This window comes from Melozone crissalis, unplaced genomic scaffold, assembly GCF_028551555.1.
Source record: "Melozone crissalis strain CALT ecotype California unplaced genomic scaffold, PUWL_Pcris_2 ptg000018l_1, whole genome shotgun sequence".
Lineage (NCBI taxonomy): Eukaryota > Metazoa > Chordata > Aves > Passeriformes > Passerellidae > Melozone > Melozone crissalis.
In genome coordinates, this window is record NW_026535796.1 from 18,896,643 (window position 1) to 18,919,884 (window position 23,242).

The window sequence follows — 23,242 nt, forward strand, 5'->3', positions numbered from 1 at the left end:
GCTAGGAGGGAGCTGCTTGCAGAGCTCAGGATTTTTCAGGAGATGGATGTTGCTTACATGGATGTAAGAAGAAAATTGCTGTGCCCGGTGCCCAGGCAGCTCCAAACATGCCCCAAATAGAACAGGGATATAAAAAAATGAATATCCATTGTTGCATCTCCAGAATCATAACCTGTCTTTTGCTGGCAGCTTCCATTTCAGCAGAGCTGCAGTTAAACTGCTAAAAATGCAGTTTAGTTGGCAAGCACTAGATAAGAGGGAAACATTCAAAAGTTGCCAAGAGTAAATGTCCGACCTGTTTCTAGGGGTCGAACAGAAGCAGGAGGAGGAATGTGACTGTCAGAGCACAGCCACTTCAGCTGCTCTGACACACTCCCATGCTTCTTTTCCTCTTCCGAGGAAGAGGAAAAGCCCACCTTCCGAGGTGGGATGGATGGTGGGAAGGTGCCATCACCTGCCAGTATTTTTGCACTGGCACCGCTGAGGATGTTTTTGGACTCTGCCTGTGGCGGTGAGCCCTGATTTAGGCGGCACAGGGAGGATTCCTGGCGCTGGAGAACCAGACCCCATGACAATACTGTTTCTGATGAGCAAAGGCCACCGGAAAACAAGGGGATGAATGTGCACCATCGTCACTACTGAGTCCGTCAGGGGCCGCAGTGGGGCGAGCGGAGGGGGTGAGGGTCCCGCTGCCCCGCGTCCGGCCGGGCCGCAGGGATCGCCTGTCCCTGTCAGCACCCAGCCTGGGGGACACATCTCACCGGGCCCCCTCCCGACCCGCGACGGGAGGGGCTCTGGCCGCTCCGGCCGGGCGCCTCGGGGAGGTAAATAAGGAAAAGGGAGTTTCCTGCCCGGCAAAGCCGGGGGGCCCGCGGCCGGGCTGGGGTGAGCGGGCGGTGCGGGCAGCACGGGGCGGCGCGGAGCGGAGGCTCTGCCGGAGCCGGTGCCTGGCGCTGCGCTGCGTGCGCCCGTGCGCGCTGCCGGCCCGAGGGAGGGAGGGAGGGAGGGAAGCGGCGCAGCCCCCTCGCCGCCCGCCCCTCGCCCGGCGCGGAGGGCGTGGAGAGGCGGCCCCGCTCGGCGGGCGCCCGCGCGGGCAGGGCAGGGCAGGGCCGGGCAGGGCGGCAGCGCGGGCAGGGATGAGCCCCCGCAGCGCCGCCCGCTGAGCTCCGCCGGCTGCCGCCCCCGGGCCGGGCCGGGCTGGGCCGGGCTCGGCGTCCCCCGCCCCAGGATCCGCGGCCGGGGATGCAGGGGGCAGCCCGCCGGGGCGTTCCGCCAGGTAAGGGGCGCGGGCGGTGGGGGGAGAGCGGCGCAGATCGGCGGGGGTGCCCGGGGCCGGCGGGCTGGGGCTCTCTCGTAACCCTTTCCGCGCCACCAACTTTCCAAGGCAGCGCGACGTCGCCCGCAGCGGCGGGAAGGACTTTCCCCGCTGGTGCCCAGCCTGGCTGCGGCGGGACCCCGGCCCGGGCTGCGAGCGCCCAAGGGGAGCCGCCGCCCGGGGCTGCCTTAGCGGCGGGGGCACAGCAGCCCTGGCCCCAGACCCCCGGGGGAACGAGCTGCCGCGAAACTTGGGCTGCTGCTGGGCGAGGAGCTGCGCCTGGAGCAAGTGAGTAAGTCCCCGGTGGCACACCGAGGCCAGATGCCCTGCCCGGCCGCGTAGCCGCGCCAGCCGGCGGAGCAAATGCCCCGGCGTTTGCTGTCAGACCTCCCGGCGGTCTGAGAAACCTGCCGTGAGGGCGCAGGCTGACGAGGAGACCTCGCAGAGTGGGGTGCAAGCACGCCATAGCATGGAGCAATCCTACGGGAAAGCCGTGCGGTTCGAGATTTGGGCTCTTGACGCGACCGTAGGTTAGGGACGTTGCAAAAAGAGTGTTTTGAGGTGGTGAATGAGCGCGTTCATCCCAAAAGAGCCTTCCCAGCTCCTGCCAGGGAGTGCTCTGGGAGTGAGCAGGCTGGTGGTTGGCTCAGGGGAAGGTGGAGAGCACAAAACCCCCTGTATTTGGTTTACCGAAGCGTTTGCATCCTCGGGAAGAGGCAGATGCAGTTCAGCGGATAAGGGATAAACAGGCACAGGTGGATGTTGTGATAAGAAAACTCTGGGACCGGCTGGGGTTGGTTGGCATTACTTGATAGTGATTAATTAACTGAAAATCGTACGCTGTGTGCCAGTAGGAAAGAGACTGATTCCCTGTTGAAAGTCCTGCGCTGTTTAAGTGCTGGTCAAAGTGGGCAGTAATCTTCTGGTGTTATAGGATCTGCCGGTCCCTCTGAAATGCAGAGAGGAAGAACAGAGGTAGGGGAACGGGGGACATGCCAGGATGGCTTTGAGTGCAGGAGTCCTGTGCCTTATCATAAGAAAAGTACTCCAGGAGGTGATGAATGCAAGAGCAGAATGAAGGGGGCACGAAGCACCTCCGCTTGGCACACGGTGAGGCACCCAGGGAAGGTGGTGGGCACGAGTCCCAGCTGGCATTTGGAGCTGTGACTGTAGGGAAGCTCTAATCCTGTACGGCTGAAGAGGAGGCAAGGCTGAGAATTCATTTTCACCACGTCAGGATCTCATGTTGGTGGGGCTTGCTGAGGGGGAGGCTTGGGGGCAGAGACCAGCCCTGCTCACATGTCTGTGGTGGTGCCCAGAGTCAAGCAGGGGATCGGGGACAGCTCAGTGCTGCTTTTTCTCAGTGGTCTCTCTTTCCTCTGGGGAGTGGTGGGGTGCAGCCCAGGCTGGGTGGCCCACAGGCGTGTTTGGTGTCCGCCAGCCTTTGCAGAGCCAACAGCATGACTAAGCCACTGCGACCAAGTGGGTGCTTGCACCCCCCCAGAAGCCTGTCTTCCCTGCCTCGGTGGCCACGATGCTGTTGTACAGGATAAACTCTTTGCTCAGTGGGAGAGTGCTGGCATGTGTTAGGGCCTTTGCCAGTGGGTCACTGGCTGAGAGTTGTTTTGCAAACCTGCGACTTAACTTTGGTGCCTGGGTGGTGAGGTGGGGAGGAGTGGCTGCAGGAGGGAGCTGCTGGCTGGGCAAGGGGGCACCACATGGTGCTGGCTGCCACTTGTCCCCTCCAGCAGCCCTCAACAAGCCGTACTGCTCTGGGCAGGCATGCAGGGGTGTTACATGCTGGGCAGGGGACAGAGGTGCAGGTGCGGGGCTGAGCAGGTGCTGAAGTTGGTGCTGTGAATTCTCTGGTTGACTTGGCATGCATGAGTCTCTGGGTGGGGGAAGGGAAAGGGGGAAGAGGGGTTGTCTGCCATGAGTCACATTTTGGGATGCGTCCCCTGGTGAGCGTGCTGCAGTCTCACTTGTGTCAGGAGAGGGGTTTTGCCTTACAACCCACGGCCTTGTGCAGGGTGTGCCCCTCTGTGCCAGTGTGCCTGTGCCCAGCGTGTGGGCAGGTGGGCAGGCAGCCCTGCCCACTCCTGCAGCCATCCACCTCTCTCCCTGGCACTGAGACCCTGGCCTGGCGCTTCTCAGGCGATCACTGCTCACAGTTGTGTTTTCCAGCTGGTCCCAAAGTCCTGAGTCACTCTGCCGTTTCCATGGAAACAGCCTTGCTGGCGGGAATCGGTTTTGGGGGTAGAGGGTGCCGGTAGCTGGACTGGCACCAGGCAGGCCTGCGGGAAGAACTGGCAAGGCTCAGGCACTCCTCCAGTGTGCCAGGGCTTTTACAAAGGCTGGAGCAGGCATGTCTGTTGCACAGACCCTCACACCACCTTCAGCTCCCTTTTCCCTTCCTTCCAGCCATGGGGAAGCAGAGAGGTTTCCCTGACAGTGGAAAGGGAGCTCAGGATGAGCCCAGCCAGGCTGAGGGTACAGCTTCTGGGGAGCTGTTGAGAGAGGGGGACAGCCTGGAAGGCAACCAAAAAGAGCAGGGTTCTTATGACTGCCCTGTGAGAGAGCCTTCAGGACAGCAGTAGCAGTAACTGCAAGGGCTCCTGCACAAAGCTGTCATCACTTCTGAGTTGCCTGAACATGGCCAACTCCAGGGAGCAAGGGAATTTCAGGGAAGGCTTGGGGCAGGAGTCAAGGCAGCTGGCCATGTAGAGATGCTGTGGGAGTGCCCCATGAGGATGAGAGTGCTACAGTGCCATGAGACACTGCCCTGCATTACACCTAGCTGCTTTTGGAGCAGAGCAGACCTGTGAGAGGTACTGACCCCTGCAACTTCCCCACGGACTCCAGCCTGCCTGGCAGCGCCTGAACTCAGCTGCCAGTGCAGCATTCAGTGCCACGGCCTGGCTGCATGGCTCCAAAAGCAGGTAATTCCCATCAAACCTAGGGAGACCATGCCCAGAACAGGAGCTCCCGGCGCCTGCTGCACCATGGCCGGCCGGCCGCATTCACTGCTCCCCGCACCGCACCGGTGACTCACAGATGCCATTCAGCTTAATTCATCACCTCCGATCTCCCCGGCACTCCGGGGCCGTCTTGCTGGCTTCTTGCCTGCTCATCTCCTTCAGAGCAGTGCTGGGAGTCAGCAGAGGAGGAGGAGGAAGAGGAAGGCAGGTGATTACGCATCCGCTACCATTGGCAGGTGCACAGGGTGGGGGAGGTTCCGCTGCCTGCGCCCATCCTTTCCCTTCCTCTGGGCTCAAGGCTGCGGGAAGTGGGGCAGGGGAGAGGAAAGGCTCAGCACCTTCCTCTTCGCACAGACAATGCTGCTGTCGCTGTGCCAGGCCCTGGCTGGCCTCCTGCTGCACTTAGAGCCGGTTGCCGGATGCTGTGTATCCCTTGCGGACAGCCTGGTCCCAGTGCGACTGCAGGCAGCTGCACAGAAATGCAGGCAAGGCAGCAGAGTGCTGTCTGTCATGCTGGGACCACAAGGGGGTTAGGGTTGGGAAAGGGGCAGTGGTGGCCCCAGCAGAGTCCCAAAAGAGCTCATGTGCCTTCTGGCAGGCCCCTTGCAGTACCAGCAGTGTCAGGGGCTGGAAGGTGTGAGTGATGTACCCCCACCCCATGCTCCATCTCATAGTCCCAACTCCCTGGAGGGACAGAATGAACTTGGTTCCCCCTTGGGGCTGCATTTGCTCATCATCTTTGGTGGAGCTGAGCTGGAGACAGAGCAGAGGGTGATTTCGACTGAGAACACTTCTAGCACAGAACCATCTAGGAGGCCAGCGTATCCAGTGACTCCCACGTCAGGGGCTGAGGAGCCAAAACATTCCATGCCTCACACAGGACTCTCAGATGCAGCTCCATGTGGGCATGGCCCTCTCTCAGCTGCTGTCTGAGCTGCCAGCCCTGGCTATCAGGCCAGTTTAAGAAGAAAGTTCCTCAGGGTGGGAATGGGAGTGCAAGCAGCTGTCCTGCTGTGCCTGTGTGCAGGACACACTCCTGGGGCATGGTGGCTGCAGCCACTGCTCAGCCAGCCTCTCTGAGCCACGTGGAGCCCAGCACAGCTCCTCCTTGGCAGGTGGTCACACCAGCCTGGCTGTGTCTGACAGATGAACAAGGGGCAGTGGGAGTAAAAGTGATCCTCAGTTGTCCTGGCAGCTCCCGGTGCCATGTGCTTTTGCTGCCTCAGGAGCTCCTCCAGAGCACCCAGCTGCCAGTGGCCACTGTCCCTGGGGCAGGATTGAGCAGAAACTGCAGCCCCTCAGAGACAGGCCGTGATGGGAGGAGGCAGAAGAGCCAGCTGGGAGGTGAGAGGAGGCTCTGGCTGGCTTTAAAGGCCACAGATGAGACATCAGGGAGGGAAGCCTTCTCCCAAAACCTTCCCCTCCCTGATTGCAGCTCAGCAGATGGGCAGGGCACACGTCAAGGGGCAACAAAGGCTGAAGCTGGGCTGGGGTTTAGCACTTGCTCAGTCAAGGAGGTGAATCAATGCCCCGTTTCTTCCCCTCTGCCACTTGGGACATTGCAAAGGGGAATGGGTCAGTGTGGGTGGAGAACCTGAAATGCTCACAGCCAGTGAGTGATCTGGTGAGAATTGGGACCAAGAAGGCATCTGATCTCTGGTTGGCCTGTTTTGGGGAGCTGGTAGCAGGTTTCTGCTATAACCAGGACAATCTGAGTCTCACCTGCTCCAGCATCCATCACCAATGAAGCAAAGAGTAGGAGTTGAGGTTGTGTGAGGGATGCAGTGTGGTTTGCCATCACTAGAGAGCAGGAAAGCATTCCCACTACAGCTTCCACCTAGGTAGCATGCAGAAGTCACTTGGGCCAGGAGACCCCAGCAGGGACTCTCCCGACCTGTTCTGCCTTACCAGACCTGGGAAAACACTTTATCCAAGGGCTAGAATATCCCATGTGGACACTGGGGTGGAGTTTCCCCTTTGCAGTCAGAGATGCTTGGCTATTGCTGCTGCTGGATTTGTCCACAAATCCAGCAGCAGCAATAGCCAAGCATCTCTGACTTTGGTCCTCCAGCCATGTGCCACAATCCTTGGCAGGCAGCAGTCCAGGTGAAAGCAACCTGTATTCAAAGCATCATTTTGGGTCAAAAGCACAGCTCTTAGTGCACAGACACAGGGAGTGCTGGTGGGCAGCTGCATGCAACAGCTGTGCCAGCCCCCCTGTCCTGGGGTCCTGCTCTAAACGCCTGCTCCCAGTGAGAGGTCTCTGGAGTTGGTAGTTCCTGAAGCTCCCTGCCTCCACAAATCAGCTGGGGCAATCAGTAAACAATAAAAATATTAATTTCAAAAAAGCGAGGCTTTTTTACTCACCTGCAGCTCTGAGCTGCCCTCCTGGTGTCACTTGCTGGCTGACAAGGTCTCCCCGGGGTGTGGAACATATGGAGGACATGGGAACAACACACCGTGGCAGCTGCTGTGGGCTCTGCAGGGACTACACACCAGGAACATTGCACTATCCCAAGCTCATCAGGGATTTCAGTGTGCTCTGGGCTACAACAGCCCTCACATGCTGAAATCCATCACTGGTCCACTGCTGTCCCTCAGAGGCCTTGTACAAGCAGCAGCAGCACTGGCTCTGGCAGTCCCACCCACAGTGACCTGGTGCTGAGCAGGGGACCAGGCACTCACCATGAGCTTGGGGCCAGCACGTTGTTCTCCCTGGGGACCCACAGAGAGCAGGCAAGAGGAAGCAATGGCAGTGATGATACAGTGGGCTCTGCTGGGCGAGGAGCAGATACACTTGGGTCTTGTCCCCTCGGTTTGCCGGAGGTGGATGGGCAGGTGAATGTACCACACTGTGGGAGGAGAGACATGGAAGGAAGATGGATGCAGAGGAGCTTTAAAACCATTGCTTATAGTGGTGTGTCTTCCACACACAGGTGCTTTAGCTTGTTGGAGTTTCTGGGATGCATCCTCTATGTTCCATCTCCCAGCCCCACCCCGATCCCCCGGTGGCAATAGTGTGTGGATGTGAAATGTCTGTGCTTTGGAGAGCAGCAGGCAGTCCATGAACATTATTTGGTTAGTGAACAGGGGGAATACTGAAGCAGCACCACAGCTACATCCCCTCCCAGCAATGTGGCAGCTCCTCTGGATGACAGGTCCTCCCCCCGGTCATGGTCCCTGAGCATCCCATCCAACAGTCCTGCTCAGTTTCCCCTACCCTTGCCCGTGTGTGGGCAGCGGCAAGGCAGGGCTAGCACCACTGAGGTTGTTCTTTGCAACTACAGCCCCACTCTTCCTTGTACCCATCCCTGGTGCCAAGGGCTACTGCCCTGGTTGGCAATAGAGTATGGAAGAGATGCAGTTTCGCATGCTTCCTCCTTTGTAGTATTGTTTTTACCCTCTAGTGCTCAGAATAGGAGAGCCCTGAATCCCAGAGTGGAGCAGGATTTTACCAGCCCTATGAGCTCATTGCTGAGGGCACAGCTCTGGCTGCACTTGTCCCCAGAGGCTGACAGACTGAGCTGGCTGTTGGACCTCTGTGCAAAGAGGTTTGCAGTTCCAGGAGAGACATTGCCACTCTCCCAGGCAGGAGGTTGCTGGCCTGGATGGGCCATGCCTTATCCTGACAGCTGGACAGAATGGATGGAGACATAATAGCACCATCCCCTGACCTTTCCCTGCCACAGCTCCTGCACTGGGGCTCCAAGTGACAAGTGACTCACAAGGCAGCTGGGGAAGAGAGTTTGCAGCAGCTGGATGGAGACAGTGTCACTGCCAGGTTCTAACATCCCCCTGCCTGGGCTGCAGTGCATGGGGTGAGCTAGGGCCCACAAGATTTATGTACACCCACAGCCTGGAAGGAACAGGGCTGAAGTCCTGGCTGGACATGTTTCTCCAGGCTTGCCAGCCTCTGCCTGTTATTTTTCTTGTCTGAAATGGGGCTCGGCAGTGTGTGACTGGGATTCACATGGTTATGACTGATGGACGTACATTAGGAGGGCATTTGTTGGTACCTGCATCAGTTGGATACTTGGCAGTCCTTGCTCAACCTGTGAATTCTCTGTTGGGTTGCAGACACCAAGACGACCTGTGAAGAAGCTCCATGAAGGTGACCAGCCATGCAATGTTCCTGGAAGGCTGTACTCCTCCTAGCCTTGGCATCCATTGCAATCCAGTACACAGCAATCCGGACCTTCACTGCCAAGTCCTTCCACAGCTGCCCCATCCCTAATCCTGTGAACTGCAGCCTGAGCCAGGACACTGATGTGGCTGACAGGCTGTGCGATGAGAATCCCACTTTCCCGTACAACCTCTCCAGGAAGACTCATGTTCTCATCCTTGCCACCACCCGCAGCGGCTCTTCATTTGTCGGGCAGCTGTTCAACCAGCACTTCGATGTCTTCTATTTATTTGAGCCCCTCTACCACGTCCAGTACACCCTGATCCCAAAGCTGACCCAGAGCAAGAGTACGACAGACAGGCGGGTCATGCTGGGCGCCAGCCGAGACCTGCTGAGGAGCCTGTATGACTGCGACCTCTACTTCCTGGAGAACTACATCAAGCCCCAGCCTGTCAACCACACGACCGACCGCCTCTTCCGCAGGGGAGCCAGCAAGGCCCTGTGCTCACCACCTGTATGTGAGTCCCTGGGAGCGGTGGATCTCCACTTGGAGGAAGGAGACTGCGTGAAGAAGTGTGGGACCTTGAACCTGACGCTGGCCACTGAGTCCTGCAGAGAGCACGGCCATGTGGCCATCAAAACCGTACGGGTGCCCGAGGTCAATGACCTCCGGGCCCTGGTGGAGGACCCACGGCTGAACCTGAAGGTCATCCAGCTGGTCAGGGACCCCCGGGGGATCCTGGCATCCCGGAGTGAGACCTTCCGAGACACCTACAGGCTGTGGAGGATCTGGGACGGCACTGGCAGGAAGCCATACAACCTGGATGTGACCCAGCTCACCACAGTGTGCGAGGACTTCTGGAACTCTGTGTCCACCGGCCTCAACCGGCCACCGTGGCTCAAGGGCAAGTACATGCTGGTGCGGTACGAAGACCTGGCCAGGAACCCCATGAAAAAGACTGAGGAGATCTATGATTTCCTGGGCATCCCCATGGACAGCAACGTGGAGCGCTGGATACAGAACAACACCCGAGGAGACAGGTCCTCCTCCAAACACAAGTACGGGACGGTGCGTAACTCGGCGGCGACGGCGGAGAAGTGGCGCTTCCGTCTGTCCTACGAGATCGTGGCGTTCACCCAGCACGCCTGCCAACAGGTGCTGGCACAGCTCGGCTACAAAACTGCTGGCTCCGAGGAGGAGCTGAAGAACCTCTCCATCAGCCTGGTGGAGGAGAGAGACTTCCTGCCCTTCTCCTAAGGCAGCCCCAACGGGCCTGGTTTTGATGCGTACTGTTTCTAACTGATGCCTTATTTTATTTTCTTTCCTTTTGTTTCCCCCTCTTTCTCTCTCTTGTCTTTTTCTCTCCAAAATTTGCACTAAACCTTGAGCGGGAATCTCAAAGGCCGAGTCCAGGGGAAGTGACTGCTGCCCCTCAATACATTTTGGATGCCAGGAGGAGTTGGGTCTCTCCAATCAAGAGCTAGAACTCTGGATGGGTAACAATGTTTACAAAATACACAAAATGTATAAAGCAACCTTCAAGCTTTCCAAACCGAAGGGTGTCTGGGGTACTGTACTTTTGCACTGTTTACTTTTACAATGTAAGAGGTAAATATAAATATAATTTATGAATGGTGACATCCCCTCCAGAATAACTTCCCCTGCCCCAAATGAACACGTTAGACTGGAAGCTGAAAGTGTAACAACCTCCTCATTTTTGATCTCAGTGCGACATGTCTGTCTGTTTAAGTCCTGTTACTGGGCTGGGCAGTTGGTCAGCTGCTCCTACATGGTTGTTTGGTAACACCTGTGATATTTCTTTGTGCCAAAAACCCACTAAAAGGAAGAAAAAAAAAAAAAAGGGAAAAAAGCGATTGGGTCATTTGGTAAAAGCCCAACACATTTAATGCTTTATTTCTGTGTTTTCTGTAAATAAAAGTGCAATAAAACTGACCTGGGGGTGAACTTCAACTGAAAGACCTCAGCAAGTACACTGGGGTGGATGCACCACCAGGCAAACAGCAGCATCTCCTGGTTTGCCCACCTCCTGCGAGGCCAGGAGCGGGTAGGACAAGGCTGGGGGAGGGGACACCACAGCCCCCAGGGGGGCAGGGAGCTGCAGCCGCCTCCAGCCGTGTGCATGTTTGCAGCTGAAGTGTGTCAAAATGCAAGCAGTTAAGCCAAAAGCAAGAACCCATGGTTATTTACTGACCTGAAAACTTGCTGGTTTGCATGGGGGCATGAGACTTGCTGGAGTGCCTGACTCCAGAGTGCTTATGGCACCAGCACAGCGAACCCATTCCTATCAGGCTGCCCCCCACCATGTCTGACAGTGCTGATGCCAGGCATGGCCTGCCCTGGAGGACAGGGAAGGTGCTCTGGTGCAGGTCATGAAACTGCCAGAATGAAAATGAACTTACCAAATGATCCTGGAAATATGCAATTATTCCTTCATGAGCTGCCTGCTGCCTGTAAGACACCTGGGCCCATGGGCTGGGCAGATGTCATGGCTGTAGCTGGCATGCAGCTGCCACATAAATATGGGCACGTTCTAGGCTGGTCGAGTTTGGAGGTCTGATATGGCCACATTTATCTGGCAGCTGCATGCCAGCTACAACCATGACAGGCAGGTCAGAAAGCTGCTGAATGGGGAGCCAGGCATGCAGGGCAGGAACACTGAAAGCCTTACACAAGATACTGCTGGTCTACTTGATCCTTGTCTGATGAAACAGCTGGCCAGCTCCTCCAACCCAGCTGGTGCAGTCCCAACAGTCGAGACACGTCCTGCAGACCACAAGCAGCTGCAGATGGGAAGTCACTGGGGCCAGTCCCCTGGGTACAGAGGACAACAGTGGCCCAGCACTTTTCCAGTTGCTCCTGGAGCCAGGCAGGGCAGTGACCCACAGAGAGATGAGACCACAATTTGTGACATTTACTCACAGCTGCACACTCCCAGCTTTGGTCCCGCTCCTGGCCCAGAGGTGTCTGAGCCACCCACAGCCCACCTACCTGGGCAGGTCTTCTCTCCAAAGGTCTCTTCTGAGCTCTGCTGCCCAGCAGCTTTTGCTCACTCTTGGAAGAAGACTGGGTGCTGCAGTTGCACACAGGGGGACGGGAAACACTGCCTGAGTGAGACAGGACAAAGCTGTAACTATAGGTGATTTTGCACCACCCTTTCACCCCTAAAAGACCACTGGAGGAGCAGCTTGTTAGTGGTGTTTTGCAACTTGGCTTAATGTGGCAAACCAGCTGGGCTTGCAGGAAAGGTGAGAAGCTGTGAAGTACCTGAGAGCTTCTCAGGGCTCACGGTTCCAGCACCTGTACTTCATCTGTGCTGTCTGCAAGGCTACATGGATGGTTCCAGCTCTGGGAGGAGGAATGGGGGCACAGTGTGCACTTGCTGTGGGATGGGCACTTTCCTCATCTCCCACCCCACAGTGGGCATAGGAGAGCCCCTGGAAGAGACCATGTCCCCAGGTGTCTTCACCCACCTGTCATTGCCAAACCTGCTCCTGCCACCAGCTTGGTGCCTCCCAAGCCACACTGCCTGGCTGAGTCTGCAAGCGAGGACGGAGGAACGGGGCAGGTGGCAGAGGTGGCTGCAGACAGCCTTACTGGTGCACTGAGTGCTGCTCTTCCCAAGCAGCTGGCAGCAAAATGCCAACCAAATAAGTGGCTTGATTGCCCTGTTATTAGTTACTAAATTAATCCTTTTGTCAGCACTTAACAAATGCTGAGCTGTTGGCTCCTGGCCTCGACCCAGTAAAAGGGACACCCTGTCTTGTGGCTGATCCAGCACTGCCCGGCCACTGGCCTGCAGTCCTCCCTGAGGGCTGTGCATTCCAGGGAGCACTGCGTGGCTCTGCCCTGGGTTAAGTGCCCAGGGAGCAGATGAGGTGCCTGGAGTTGCTGGCTGTGCCCCCAGCACCAGCACTGCCAGCCAGCCAGCAGAGGGTCAGGCTGCCCCATGGGGGCTCGCTGCAGCCCTGGGGAGGGATGCCAAACCCCCATCTCCTGCAGAACTAGCAGGCTGCTGTGAGCAGAATTTGCTTCCTCAGCTGGGAAAAGTGGCTATGCAAACCTGCCTGAAGGAACAGCGGCTGTAGAGGCAAAATTTCCCATCTTCAGCTGCTGAGATCCCACTTTCAGGGCTAGGCCAGCTGTCCCCAGCCTGAAAGCCCTCTTATGCACTGGTCTTTAAACCAACACAAAAAATTGAGTTTAGAAGTCTTATCCAAACTGTTCTTACCATTCCAATCAGGAAAGGCGCCTGCAGCAAAATGGCTTTTGAACCACACTTGAAAGCTATGTCCTAGTTTAAGCAGGGATGGAGATTCTGCCTTGCTTGGTGCCTCATCGAGAGCCCTTAGGGGAGAGATCTAACTTCCCAAGGAATCTCTAACATCTTCCTTCAATTGTGCTTCCTCTCCTCATTTCCCCCCACTAGGAACAAGAGCCAGCATAATCACGGTTTTTATCCTCAAATTTTACTGTAATTAAAATACAGAGATGCAGAATATTCCCAGAAACACACTGCAAAACAAACCAAGCAAACAAATTCAGTAGGAAACCAATTACAGACAATGAAATGATAAAGAACAAAAGTGTTCTCTGCAGCCCAGCACTGTGCACAGGACCGTGTGGCCACAGTTTTGAGTTGCCAAAGGCCTCCTCAGCTCCTACAGAGCAGAGCTGGGCCCTGGCTCTGTGGCTCTCTCTAACCATCTCCATATTCCCACTCATGCTGTTGTTTTTACAAGGATGACTTTGCAATGGAGACACGGAAATGACCCACCCACAGGGATAAGAGCCAACAAGGGAACCCAGAGAAAAAGAAGCGGGTTAAGATTTTCCACATACAAAACACAAGGGGACAGAGAGGGGTGGAAGACATGCACATCTCTCCCAGGCAGGGGAGCTGCAGGGGCAATCACGCTCTGCCCTCCCAGACACTGAGAGTGTGGATGTTTAATGATGGTCTCACCAAAAGCTTTGGGGAGCTCTATCCACGGGCAAGACCAAAAGCTAAGGGAGGGATAAAAAAGTAAAGGATAATGAGACTAAGGTCAGGGACAAGGGAGGAGAGGATGCACCTGTGGGTCTCCTTTCAGCCAGGACATGTTTGCCAGGCACAGGGAACAGCCAGGCAAGGTGGGACACAGGGCTGCAAACATGGCCACATCCCACCTCCACCAAGGGGGAGACCCAGCCCCATCTTGGGGAGATCATGACAAAAGCCTGGGGGAGATTTGGGAAGGGTGGGTGATAAGAAGGGAGCTGATCTGATGTTTCAAGCATCCACTGATCTATCTAAATGGAATCTGCTAGCAATCATCATTACTATGGAAGCAGGGCACAAGCCAGACATGTGCCACCCCCACACACCAAAACCCACATTGATTCACTCCCCTTTCTGTGCTCTTCCATAGGACAAACCCCATTGCACTCATCTTCTGATTCAAAGCCTGTCCTAAGAAACAAATTCTTTCCATGGTCCTCGTTTTCTTGTTCCCCCACTCCTCAAGTCCTCTTGTCACACCACTCTCTCCTCATCTTCTATGTATAAACTCCCTTTAACCCTTCCCTCTACCCCGATGCCACACCCCCTCCTATTTTGTGCCAAGCTACCCCATCCAGTAGCCACGGGCTTTATGCACAACACAGTTTTTGTACCATGACTGTGCAGTGAGAGAAGGGCTGCACTGGTGGCCTGGGTGACTGGAGTCTCTGTAGTGGGGGAGGAGGAAAGAGAGGGCATCTGACAAGAGCCAACAGCTTCCCCATCCAATCCAAATCCCACTGTCCTGCAACCAAAGCTGTCAGAAGGCATCTTTACTTTTAGACTGGGACAACTGACCCTGTTTTCCCTCTGCTCTGGCACTGTAAATGCCCAGAAAAGTAGGCTGGGACTGGGTCACCATGGTGAACTGAGCAGGCCGAGCACAGACTTTCTTAAAGCCTTTGAGTCCTGGAGAGTCACTTATTCCTGAATGCCTGTTTAGCAGTGTGAGGCCTTGTTTTAGGAGTAGATTTAATCTTCTACCCCTGCCTGCTAATTTGATCTCTTGCTACTCACGGTCCCTGAGCTGTCCTTTCAGCTGGGCTGTAAGAACAGTGATTTAGGCTGTGAGTTCTCCTCTCCAGCTCATCTCTTCTTCTCCAGGCCATCCTGCAAGGAAATGGCAGTCCCAGACAAATGATAGGCTTTACTCTATTTCCTGCAAGGATGCACAGAAGAGAAGAAATAAAAAGATGGGAAACCCTCAGGGCCCCAGTGGCTTTCCTTACATCACCTTTATCCCATTTGCCACGCCTGCTGTGTACACACAGGCCTGCAGACAACAGCTTGGGCAGGATGTACTGCCTCCCCCAGCAAGAGACACTATTTAGCCAAAAGCACAATCAGCCTCCCACCAGCCACCCAGGGCTGGCTGCTGAAGGTTCTTACATTCTATCTTCTCCTGTCCAAGACCTTGGAGAGACATTGAGGAAGAAGACTCTTCTGTCCCAATGGCCAGAAGCTATCTTTCTCAGAGGGTTGGTGACAACACAGCTGGTTACACATAAGCAGCTTTCAGCTTTGGGGCTAGAGCTCGCTTCAGAAGCAGTCTGTGATCTGGAATAAGAGATGAGTTGTGCTCAGGGAGAGCAGTGAGCAGAGATCCATGCAGTGCAAACTGTCCTCCAGCTTTGCAGGGCGTTTGAGACAAAGGGAGAACAGACAGGACTTCTTCTGGCCCTGACAACTGCCACGAGCATCCCAGCAAAGTACAGGCACACATCAAGGCCTGATCTTTCTGTGAAGCCGCTGCCTTCAGAGACAAAACCGGCATGTCAGGGTCAACTTGGCCTTCACCAGAACAAAGGACACAAAGTGAGGAAATGCACACACCGACCAAATGCTGCTTCCGTTTCAGAAACAAAAATGTAAGTCAAACCTTTCTCATACTGTCAAGAGTAGCAAACTGTGGAGATCAGCAGCTTCTTACCACTGCAAACAGCAGGGGCTACCTAGCAAAGGGTATGGAGAGTGATTAACACCAGCATGATTATCAGGGGGACACAGCAACATACATCCCAAAATGTGGATTTAATAAAGGTCAGAACGAAAACTGCATCACAAGCTCAAGAACATTCAGCAAAAATGGTGGCGGGGGCATATGTGTGTTGTACTTAAATATTCCCTGATGTCTAAGTCCTAAGCACAAGAGAGCAGTCAGGAAGTGCAACGACCTCCAAGGGGAAATGAAGATCAAGAAAGTTGGCTTCAATGTCCAAAAGATAGGGCTGAGAGAAAACAAACAGCATAGACAAGAGAAAGGGGATTTTTCACATTCCTTTGGTTTCAATAAACTATGCTCTTGGGCAACAGAGGGCAAAACATCCTCTAAAACATGATTTTTCTTTTGACCAGGACCCTATATAAAAACTATACTCTGGAAGTGCCAAAGATGACTGTGTGAACTCCTCTGCAGCAGTGGCACAGGTTTGATTCCCTGGCTGAAGCCATGTCTGTGGACTTACACGCACACTAACACACACGCATGTTTATAAAATACAGCACAAGCACTGCTTCCCTTGCCTATGCATCCAACATCTACAGACCTAGGCAAATCACCTGCCAAAGCCAGGAGCTGCAGAGTTAATGGTGGAGCCTGGTGCTTTCTTCATCCCAAGAATTACAGGGGACCTTGGAGGGAGTGAGTGAGTGCATGTTTGTGTTTGTATGTGTCTGTACAATGCCACATGGCCCGTTGAGCATCAGGGGCCAGGCTGAGGATGGCTGTGACTCCCAGATGGATGCAGGTGTCTGGGTTTCTGCGGCACTACGACTATGGGTGGGCTATTTAGTGCAACATGGTCCTTTAGAGGAGCCGGGCTGGGGCCGCAGGAGCAGCGTGCAGAAGAGGAGTTGCTGGTGCCCTGTGCAGGCTAACTGCTGTTGGAGCATGCTCAGCCCCTTGGGAAGTGTCTTCCAACATGGTGCAGCCCACTCACACCCAGGCCCCCACTCCCAGGGTGCTGAGTCATGGGGAGAGCAAGACTCTCAGCTTCCCCACCATCCCTGAATTTGCAGAATTTGGATGGCATTTGGGAACACACTTGCTCCTGGTTACTAGTGACGTCTGTGGAGTGTGAGTGTGGCCAAGAGACAAAATGCCCTTGTTACAGAATGGGATACTGGAAGGACTTCAAGGGTCAAACAAAAGGCCAGGTCTCTCTGTGGAACATCACTGCCTGAACTGCAATATCACAGAGGCCTGGCAAGTGCCACTGACAGCTCCTTCCTCAAATGGGAACATACAGCAGCTTTCATATTCCTCCTTCTCACCAAGAAAATCTGTGCAGAAGTTGATGGTCTGGGATGTATCATGCTTGTGGTGTGGCATCACCCCAGAGCTGCTCTGATGAGCTTGAGGGTTCCCTCTCTGAAGGGTTCAATTCAGCCAGGGAGTAAGTGACTGGGAGCAGCTTGTGGGGATGGGCCCTGCAAAGAAAAGAGGTGCAGGGCAGGAGGGAGGCTTCTCGCTCTTCACAGTATATCTCCTTTGTGTCGATGGGACTTCTGCAGTTCTCTGCCAGGAACACCTCCCAAACACACCTTCCAGAGGGAAGGGGTGTTTCAGAGGCTGTCTTCCCAGCTGAAGTTGAATTTGACTACACAACCCACACTTCAAGCCAGTCATAGTTCCCCCCCCTCCCCTGTTACTCCCTTCACTCCAGGCAGATGGAGCCTGATGCCTTCTCCCATCCCTCCATGCTTACAAGAACAAGAAGGGAGGAAGGAAACTACAAGACAGAGACAACCGCGCCTTTAAAGTCCTCAGAGTGAAGATGGTTCCCAGTAGGTGATGGGAGTGAAAGGCATTGACAGTGGCTCTGTGAGCTCTGAGCTAGGCAGGCGGTGCTGAGCAGGCTGCAGCCGGAGTCTGCTCGGGTGCTCGAGCCTCCCTGAAGCGGCTGGTTCCAACTCAAAGAGGTGCTGGGTAGGGGGACGGTATGGGCAGGTTGATCTTTTGGAAGGGAGCCGTGACAGGGATTAGTCAGCCTTGTCCTTCTTCTTTGCAGTGAAAGGGACTTTGCTGGCGACCGCGCTGCCCACAGCTCCGACGCCGCCGGTCACCGCTGAGACGCTGCCCTTCACCAGTCCAACGCCGGCAGCGGGGACACTGGTCACAGCTGTTTTGGTGAGCTCCAGACTCTTGCTGCCCACCCAGGCAACTCCTCCCAGTGTGGCCCCCACAGCTCCCCGAGTGATGCTGAATAGGCCGCCTGTCACTCTCCAGATGACTCCTGCCTGCTGCTGAGGGTGGTCCTTGCTGGCATCTGTGGGGAGAGAGAGAAAGGGAATGTCAGAAGTGGTCGTGCCGGAGACCTCCCTGGGCACCCTTTCCAGCTGAGGATGGTAGTCCTGGCACATGGCACATGCTTTCATGTGCATAATGCCTTGCATTGCAGCCCTAGACCTCTTGGTGCCTGAAGGAGAAACCAAGGCAATCCAGGCCTATGGCATAGCAGGAAAGGACTTCGAGAGGGTAGGAGTGGGAACAGAATTGCCTGTGTGACAGAGAAGGGAAAAAGGCAGGTCAGCTACAGCCCCAAATTTACAAGCCTTTGTGTTGCAGTGCAAAGCAAATCCCACTTTACAAGAGATACAATTCCCCTCCCATGCGTGTTGGCTAATGCCAGTAAATCACAAAGACTAATGCCAGCACAGGAGGCATGAACTACAGACAGCAACAGCTGATGTTTGTGTGGCCTGCAGGTCCTCAGAAGCATCTGTTTGGAAGCAGGTCTGGGCTCGTGTCAGATGCGGAATGGAGGCACAGCACAGACTTATCTGTGAGAGCTGTAATTGAGTGAGCAGAGATAGCAAACTGCAGTAAAGATACAGTGACAGAAACGTCACCTCGGGTTGTACAAGCCCTCCAGAGATCCCAGCTATGTATTTAATAGTGTTAAGACAGTGCTTAAGTTACTACACTGTGTCACTGCTGGTTTACCTGTGCCAGCTGGATCAAGGCCAGCATGATATACCCACCCAAGCTGCCATCACACCTGCCCACAACACTGCAGACATAATGTTCACAGCTCAACCACTTCTTGGGAAAGGGTTGCTTCTGAACTGCTTCTCACGGGATTCAAACCTGACAACTCTCCTGCTGGCCTGCACACAACCCTCTCCCTCTGCATCAGCTAACAAAGTGGTGTGCAGGCAGCAAAGCAAGAGCAGCTCTGTTCATGGGCCAAGGTATTTTGGATAGTCTGACTTCTGATTCGCTGCCAGTTCTGTGCATGAGATGAGTTACTAATAATTGAAAAACACAATAAAGCAATCCTGGCAGGAAAAAAAAGAAGTGGGTTCACCCTGAAATCCACGGGGAGCTGGTGTGGAAGGTTTGCAGGTCCAACTATAAGAATTCATTTTCTGCTTTTATTATTCCAGTGTAGCTTGTTCTGTGTTTGAACACAAGTGACAACACCCACAAAAGTAGAGGTGGTGGGCAGGTGATATCAAATCCATTGAAGTTTCCATTCTGGGATGGTGATTCAGTTCAGAAAGTGAAATGGTGGCAAGTCCACCCAACCTGTTAATCTTTCTAATTCTCCAGCATGAAATAAGGCCTCTGACTTCACAGTGTAAGAAAACAGCTTCAGCTGGGGTAATGAATATTGTATTTCCACCTCCGTTACAGAAACAGCAAAGTGGTGAATGTTTGTGCTGCTACAACTGCAGATGGTGCTAAGTGGGAATAATTTTTAGATGGACAACAAATTGTCAGAGGAGCAGAAAACTTAAATGTTTATAGGCTCTGTTCCCCCTCCCCCCCCCCCCCCCCCCCCGTCAATGATTCACAAAGTGAGCATCACAAAAAAAATGCAGACAAAAAGGTTAAAAAAAGGCAGAACATGAGTTAGGTCTGTAAAAAGCTAAATAGCAATTATTTGAGAATGATGCTGGCACATATTTGGTTATCCAACAGTTTTGTTAGATCTTTTCCTGAAGGATGGAAGCTCCCATGGCTTTATTCATTGGAGCATCTTGTTAGGTGGAGAGAACTACAGAAGGATATTGCTGCCTGTTCAATCACTGCAGTTTTGTTGTATTTGTATAAAGTGATATCAGGCTCCAATTTTTTGTGAAAGCATCCAGATCCTGCTTATCACAGCCCAGCAGAAGGGGCTGAAATATTCCCCATTAGCCTAAGAGGAACCCTAATACAACACCAAGGGTCTCCACATCAGAAAAATGTGGGAGTAGCAATGTTGGGGCCTTGCTGAAATCACCATGGCAGTGATGCCAGCTTTTTCAAGCTGCAGTGTTCCTGGAGCTCTAGGCTCTTTGACTCTCTCAACCCTAACCCTAAACCAGAATCAGGTGGTGTGATGATCCTTCCCTAGGTATTTTTGTCCTGGATGCCGCTAAAATTCTGCAGAGTTTGGAGTTTTCTTGTATTCATACATTTTCCCCATAGCTTCTCCCAGTCTGAACAGAGGTCTCCCTTGGGCAGGGAGTCTGATGCTCACTAGCTCTGATGACTTGGAATAAGCCTTAAATTGCACATCTATCTGATAACATGGACTGAAATATGGAGCTGGAGAAGGGCCAGTACAGAGTTTCCAGCGTACAGTTCTACCCAGTATACAACTTAATCCTTACCTATTCCTCAACAGTTTCTCAAGAGGTTTTCTTTTTCTCCTCTCCCTCAATGTTGCTGAGACCCATTGGTTCCATGTCCACTTTAGCTGCTAAGTCCTCAACTGCTCCACAGTGCTTATCCAGTACAGCCATTTTCTGTGTTTTGTCTGCAGTCCAAGGGCAGGAAGAACTGAGGGGTCCAGAAATCCATGCAACTGTAAAGCAGGACTAGGTAAAAGCCAGAGTGGTCCTCCAAACAACCACTATTCTTCAAGGATGGCAGGTCTTGTATTCCTGCTCCCCATGTGAGGAAACAGATCCTTTGTGTCCCAGAGGACTGCAATGCAGAAGCTTTGGGCATTAAACACCTACTGGCATGCTCAGCTGCAGAACCAAGACCTATATCAAAGTAGCAATAATCCTTCTGGCTCTTCCCCAGTAAAACTGCATCTTAGGCTACCTGGAACCTGTCTGTAGGAAGATTTATGCCTATGGAGCTGCCCAGCTATCTGAACTACACTAGTGTAAGAATCTCTAATAGGGAATGTGAATGCCTGCAGGTGGACAGCTACGGACCAAAGAGAAGGTGGCAACTGCAGACAAGACTGAGGGAGGACATTACTCTGCCAGCAGAGAGTAGAACATACTGGACAAAGTGTCAGGAAACACTAATGAACACAAGGCAAGGACAAAGGTTCTTTCTGCTTAAGCTTGGCAGAGACAACAAAGCTGCAGTGCACTGGAGCACCAGTGCTTGCACACTGCCTGCACCTGGTCTGCAGCCACTCTCACTGTCCTTAGAACTCCTCAGGCAGAAGGGATGGAAGATCTGGCCCTGGGAGGGTGAGAGGCTGTTGCAGAAGCATTCTAACAGCTCCAACACAAAGCAGAAGATGTACCACACCAAAAAAATCCCAAGCCTATCAACCAAATATACAAAAAACCAAACCAAAACCCAAAGATGCTCAGGTTTGAATAGATTTGAACAGAAGAAGATAAATCTCTGGTGACCCCAACCACAAGGGACCACATCCTAACCTGGTGGCAAGCTGAAATGGGTCATATTTGTTCTATATTCCAGATGATGCGTTGAAAGCTTTCAAACCATCCCTGGTTAGTTTATCTTCAGGATTGCAATAAACCCCACAGTAAGCTGTCATGTAAGATAAGCATCAGATTTACAGTGCAAATTAGTCTCTCAGACAATGGAGCGAGCTAAGCATTTTGTTGGCACAGAGGAGTCCAGATTAAGAGCAAGACAGACAGCAGAGATGAAATACACAAAATAATCAGAGAGACAGACACACTGCCTAAGCAGGGAACACTTCTGTTCCCTGGAGCCAGCTGCAGCCCATGCTGCTCATGAAAGCTCTTCACAATCTGCAGAGCCCTTTTTCCTCCATCAATGACCTGGCCTTTTCACGGGTCCATTCAGCTTCACTTCACCCCATGGCAGCTTAGAACAGAAGAATAAGTAGGAGAAAAGAGTTGATTAAAAGGCCCTCCTGTATCAATGCTGTGTCCTGGGCTGGGGCTGGCACTCCACACAACAGAGGTGCCTCCCCACACTCTCCTCCTTGGCCACCACCACCTGCACTCCCCGCTGGCTTCTCTTCCCGAGCAGCGGTCCTGCCCACCGGGGCAGATCTTCTCACCTGATCCTAACAGCATCTATGGATCTATGGGCAGAAGTGAGATTGTTAATAACAGATACAACTTTCTGTGCTGCCATGACATTTTTCAGGGTTTTGTGCTGCAGGCATTTGGAGAGACAAAATGTGAGCCTGTGCTGGTGCCCAGGACAAACTGCACAGGCACTACTCTTGCCCTCAGCCCCTGCCAGCAGGTGATATGACAGGCAGGGTGAACTCTTTACTTTAAGGACTTGTGCAAGTTGCTCTTTCCTACTGACTTATAAAAACAGCCCCAAGCTAGGAAAGCAGTGTCAGAGAGCAGCACTAGTTTTGCATCTTTCCATTCCTGCTGGACCCCAGACAAAGCAGCCAGGCTGCTCACAGGCCTACTAAAAACAGTCAATGTCATCAGTCTGTCCCTCAGCGGATGTGGGAGGAAGGGGTGAGGTCACTAGTTCAAGCCTGAATTACTCCTCTGACAGCTACTAAGTGGCCACTGGTTGATTTAGGCAGGTTCCCTCACCTAGAAAAATGTTTGGTCTGGAGGAATAAGCAGGGGGTGGAGGGTCAACTACTCACACAGTTCAGTTCCATCTTTTCCTAGCTCTTTTTAAAGCAACACTGAGGAAGTCATTCTGACCTTTATTGCCTCTGCCCCACTGTGACTGAAAATGTGTGATTTTCTGAAAGCCTTGGTTGTTGAGTCACAAACAAGCATATATGGGAGAGAAGTTTCCAGTCCTGATGTTTCTTGGAGAAAAAACTGAAAGTTTGATTCAAGTGCACTCTTAATGCTCTGAGAACCCCAAGTGGATTATTGTTATTTTTAACCTTGTGACTTTTTCAAGCCTACCTCAATTTGAAATGCATGGGGCTGGCACCGATGTTTCTCTTCCCTTTCTGTAAAGCAAAACTGAAGTTAATGATCCCTATTTCCTTGTATTGCTGTGCTGTCATGAAGGTTAATTAGGTACAGTTAGTGCAGTGCTTTGAACAAGGAAATTGTACTTGTATCGTCATGACTGGCACTGATATGATTCCTGTTCCCAATTTCAGTGAAGACACCAATGACAGCTTCCAGTTTATCTCTGGACAGGTTTCCAATTTCCAGACAAATCACAGAGATGAGAAGAAAACTTGCCCCATCCCCATGCACACCAGCCTGCAATTGTGGGGCAACACAAGTTTATCCTGCAGCTGAGACCTTCCTTTGGGTGATGCACTCCTTGGCTGGCACAAGCAGCTGAAGCAGGCAGAGACCACTCTGATGCTGGGCACAAATGAAATATCACTGTCCATCACCTAGCAGGACCCTTCTCCAGAGAATGACCAACACCACCTTCTTCCAAGCCTTTTCTGCTGCTGGAGAAAGCTTAGCTGAATCTTGCAGGTCACATCTGTAACAAGCATTTATGTCTGAGAGGAAGGAACTGCTGTTCATGTCCTTTTTGTCATTTTTGGATCAAAGATAGAGATCCTGCAGTGTCACAGGCAAAATGTTAAAGGGAGTGCTACAAAGCGTTTGTTCTTCAAACACTCCGGCTTCTCTC

General features: G+C 53.3%; 2 protein-coding genes across 5 annotated transcripts in view; one reads left to right on the top strand and one right to left on the bottom strand.

The window, feature by feature from the left end:
* Nucleotides 1-1,187: 1,187 nt before the first annotated feature.
* On the top strand, nt 1,188-10,370 carry CHST1 (carbohydrate sulfotransferase 1). Of its 3 annotated transcripts, none has more exons than XM_054276136.1 (2): nt 1,188-1,276; nt 8,371-10,370. In XM_054276136.1, the coding sequence occupies exon 2, from the start codon at nt 8,415-8,417 to the stop codon at nt 9,672-9,674; it is 1,260 nt and encodes a 419-aa protein (XP_054132111.1). In that variant the 5' UTR covers nt 1,188-1,276; nt 8,371-8,414; the 3' UTR covers nt 9,675-10,370. The 3 variants fall into 3 exon arrangements, with proteins under 3 accessions (XP_054132111.1, XP_054132112.1, XP_054132113.1); XM_054276137.1 differs by lacking the exon at nt 1,188-1,276 and adding an exon at nt 1,514-1,603; XM_054276138.1 differs by lacking the exon at nt 1,188-1,276 and adding an exon at nt 7,353-7,371.
* A 2,518-nt stretch (nt 10,371-12,888) lies between these two features.
* Nucleotides 12,889-23,242, bottom strand: part of LOC128936864 (transmembrane protein 263-like) — a 199,771-nt gene continuing 189,417 nt past the window's right edge. For both annotated transcript variants that reach the window (XM_054276126.1, XM_054276125.1), the window contains exon 3: nt 12,889-17,744. In XM_054276126.1, coding sequence (XP_054132101.1) covers nt 17,458-17,744 — 287 coding nt within the window. In that variant the 3' untranslated portion in view covers nt 12,889-17,457. The remainder of the gene's footprint in view (nt 17,745-23,242) is intronic.

What these genes read in the sequence shown, in the direction of transcription:
- CHST1 (XM_054276136.1), top strand. Translation starts at nt 8,415, where the DNA reads ATGCAATGTTCCTGGAAGGCTGTACTCCTCCTAGCCTTGGCATCCATT.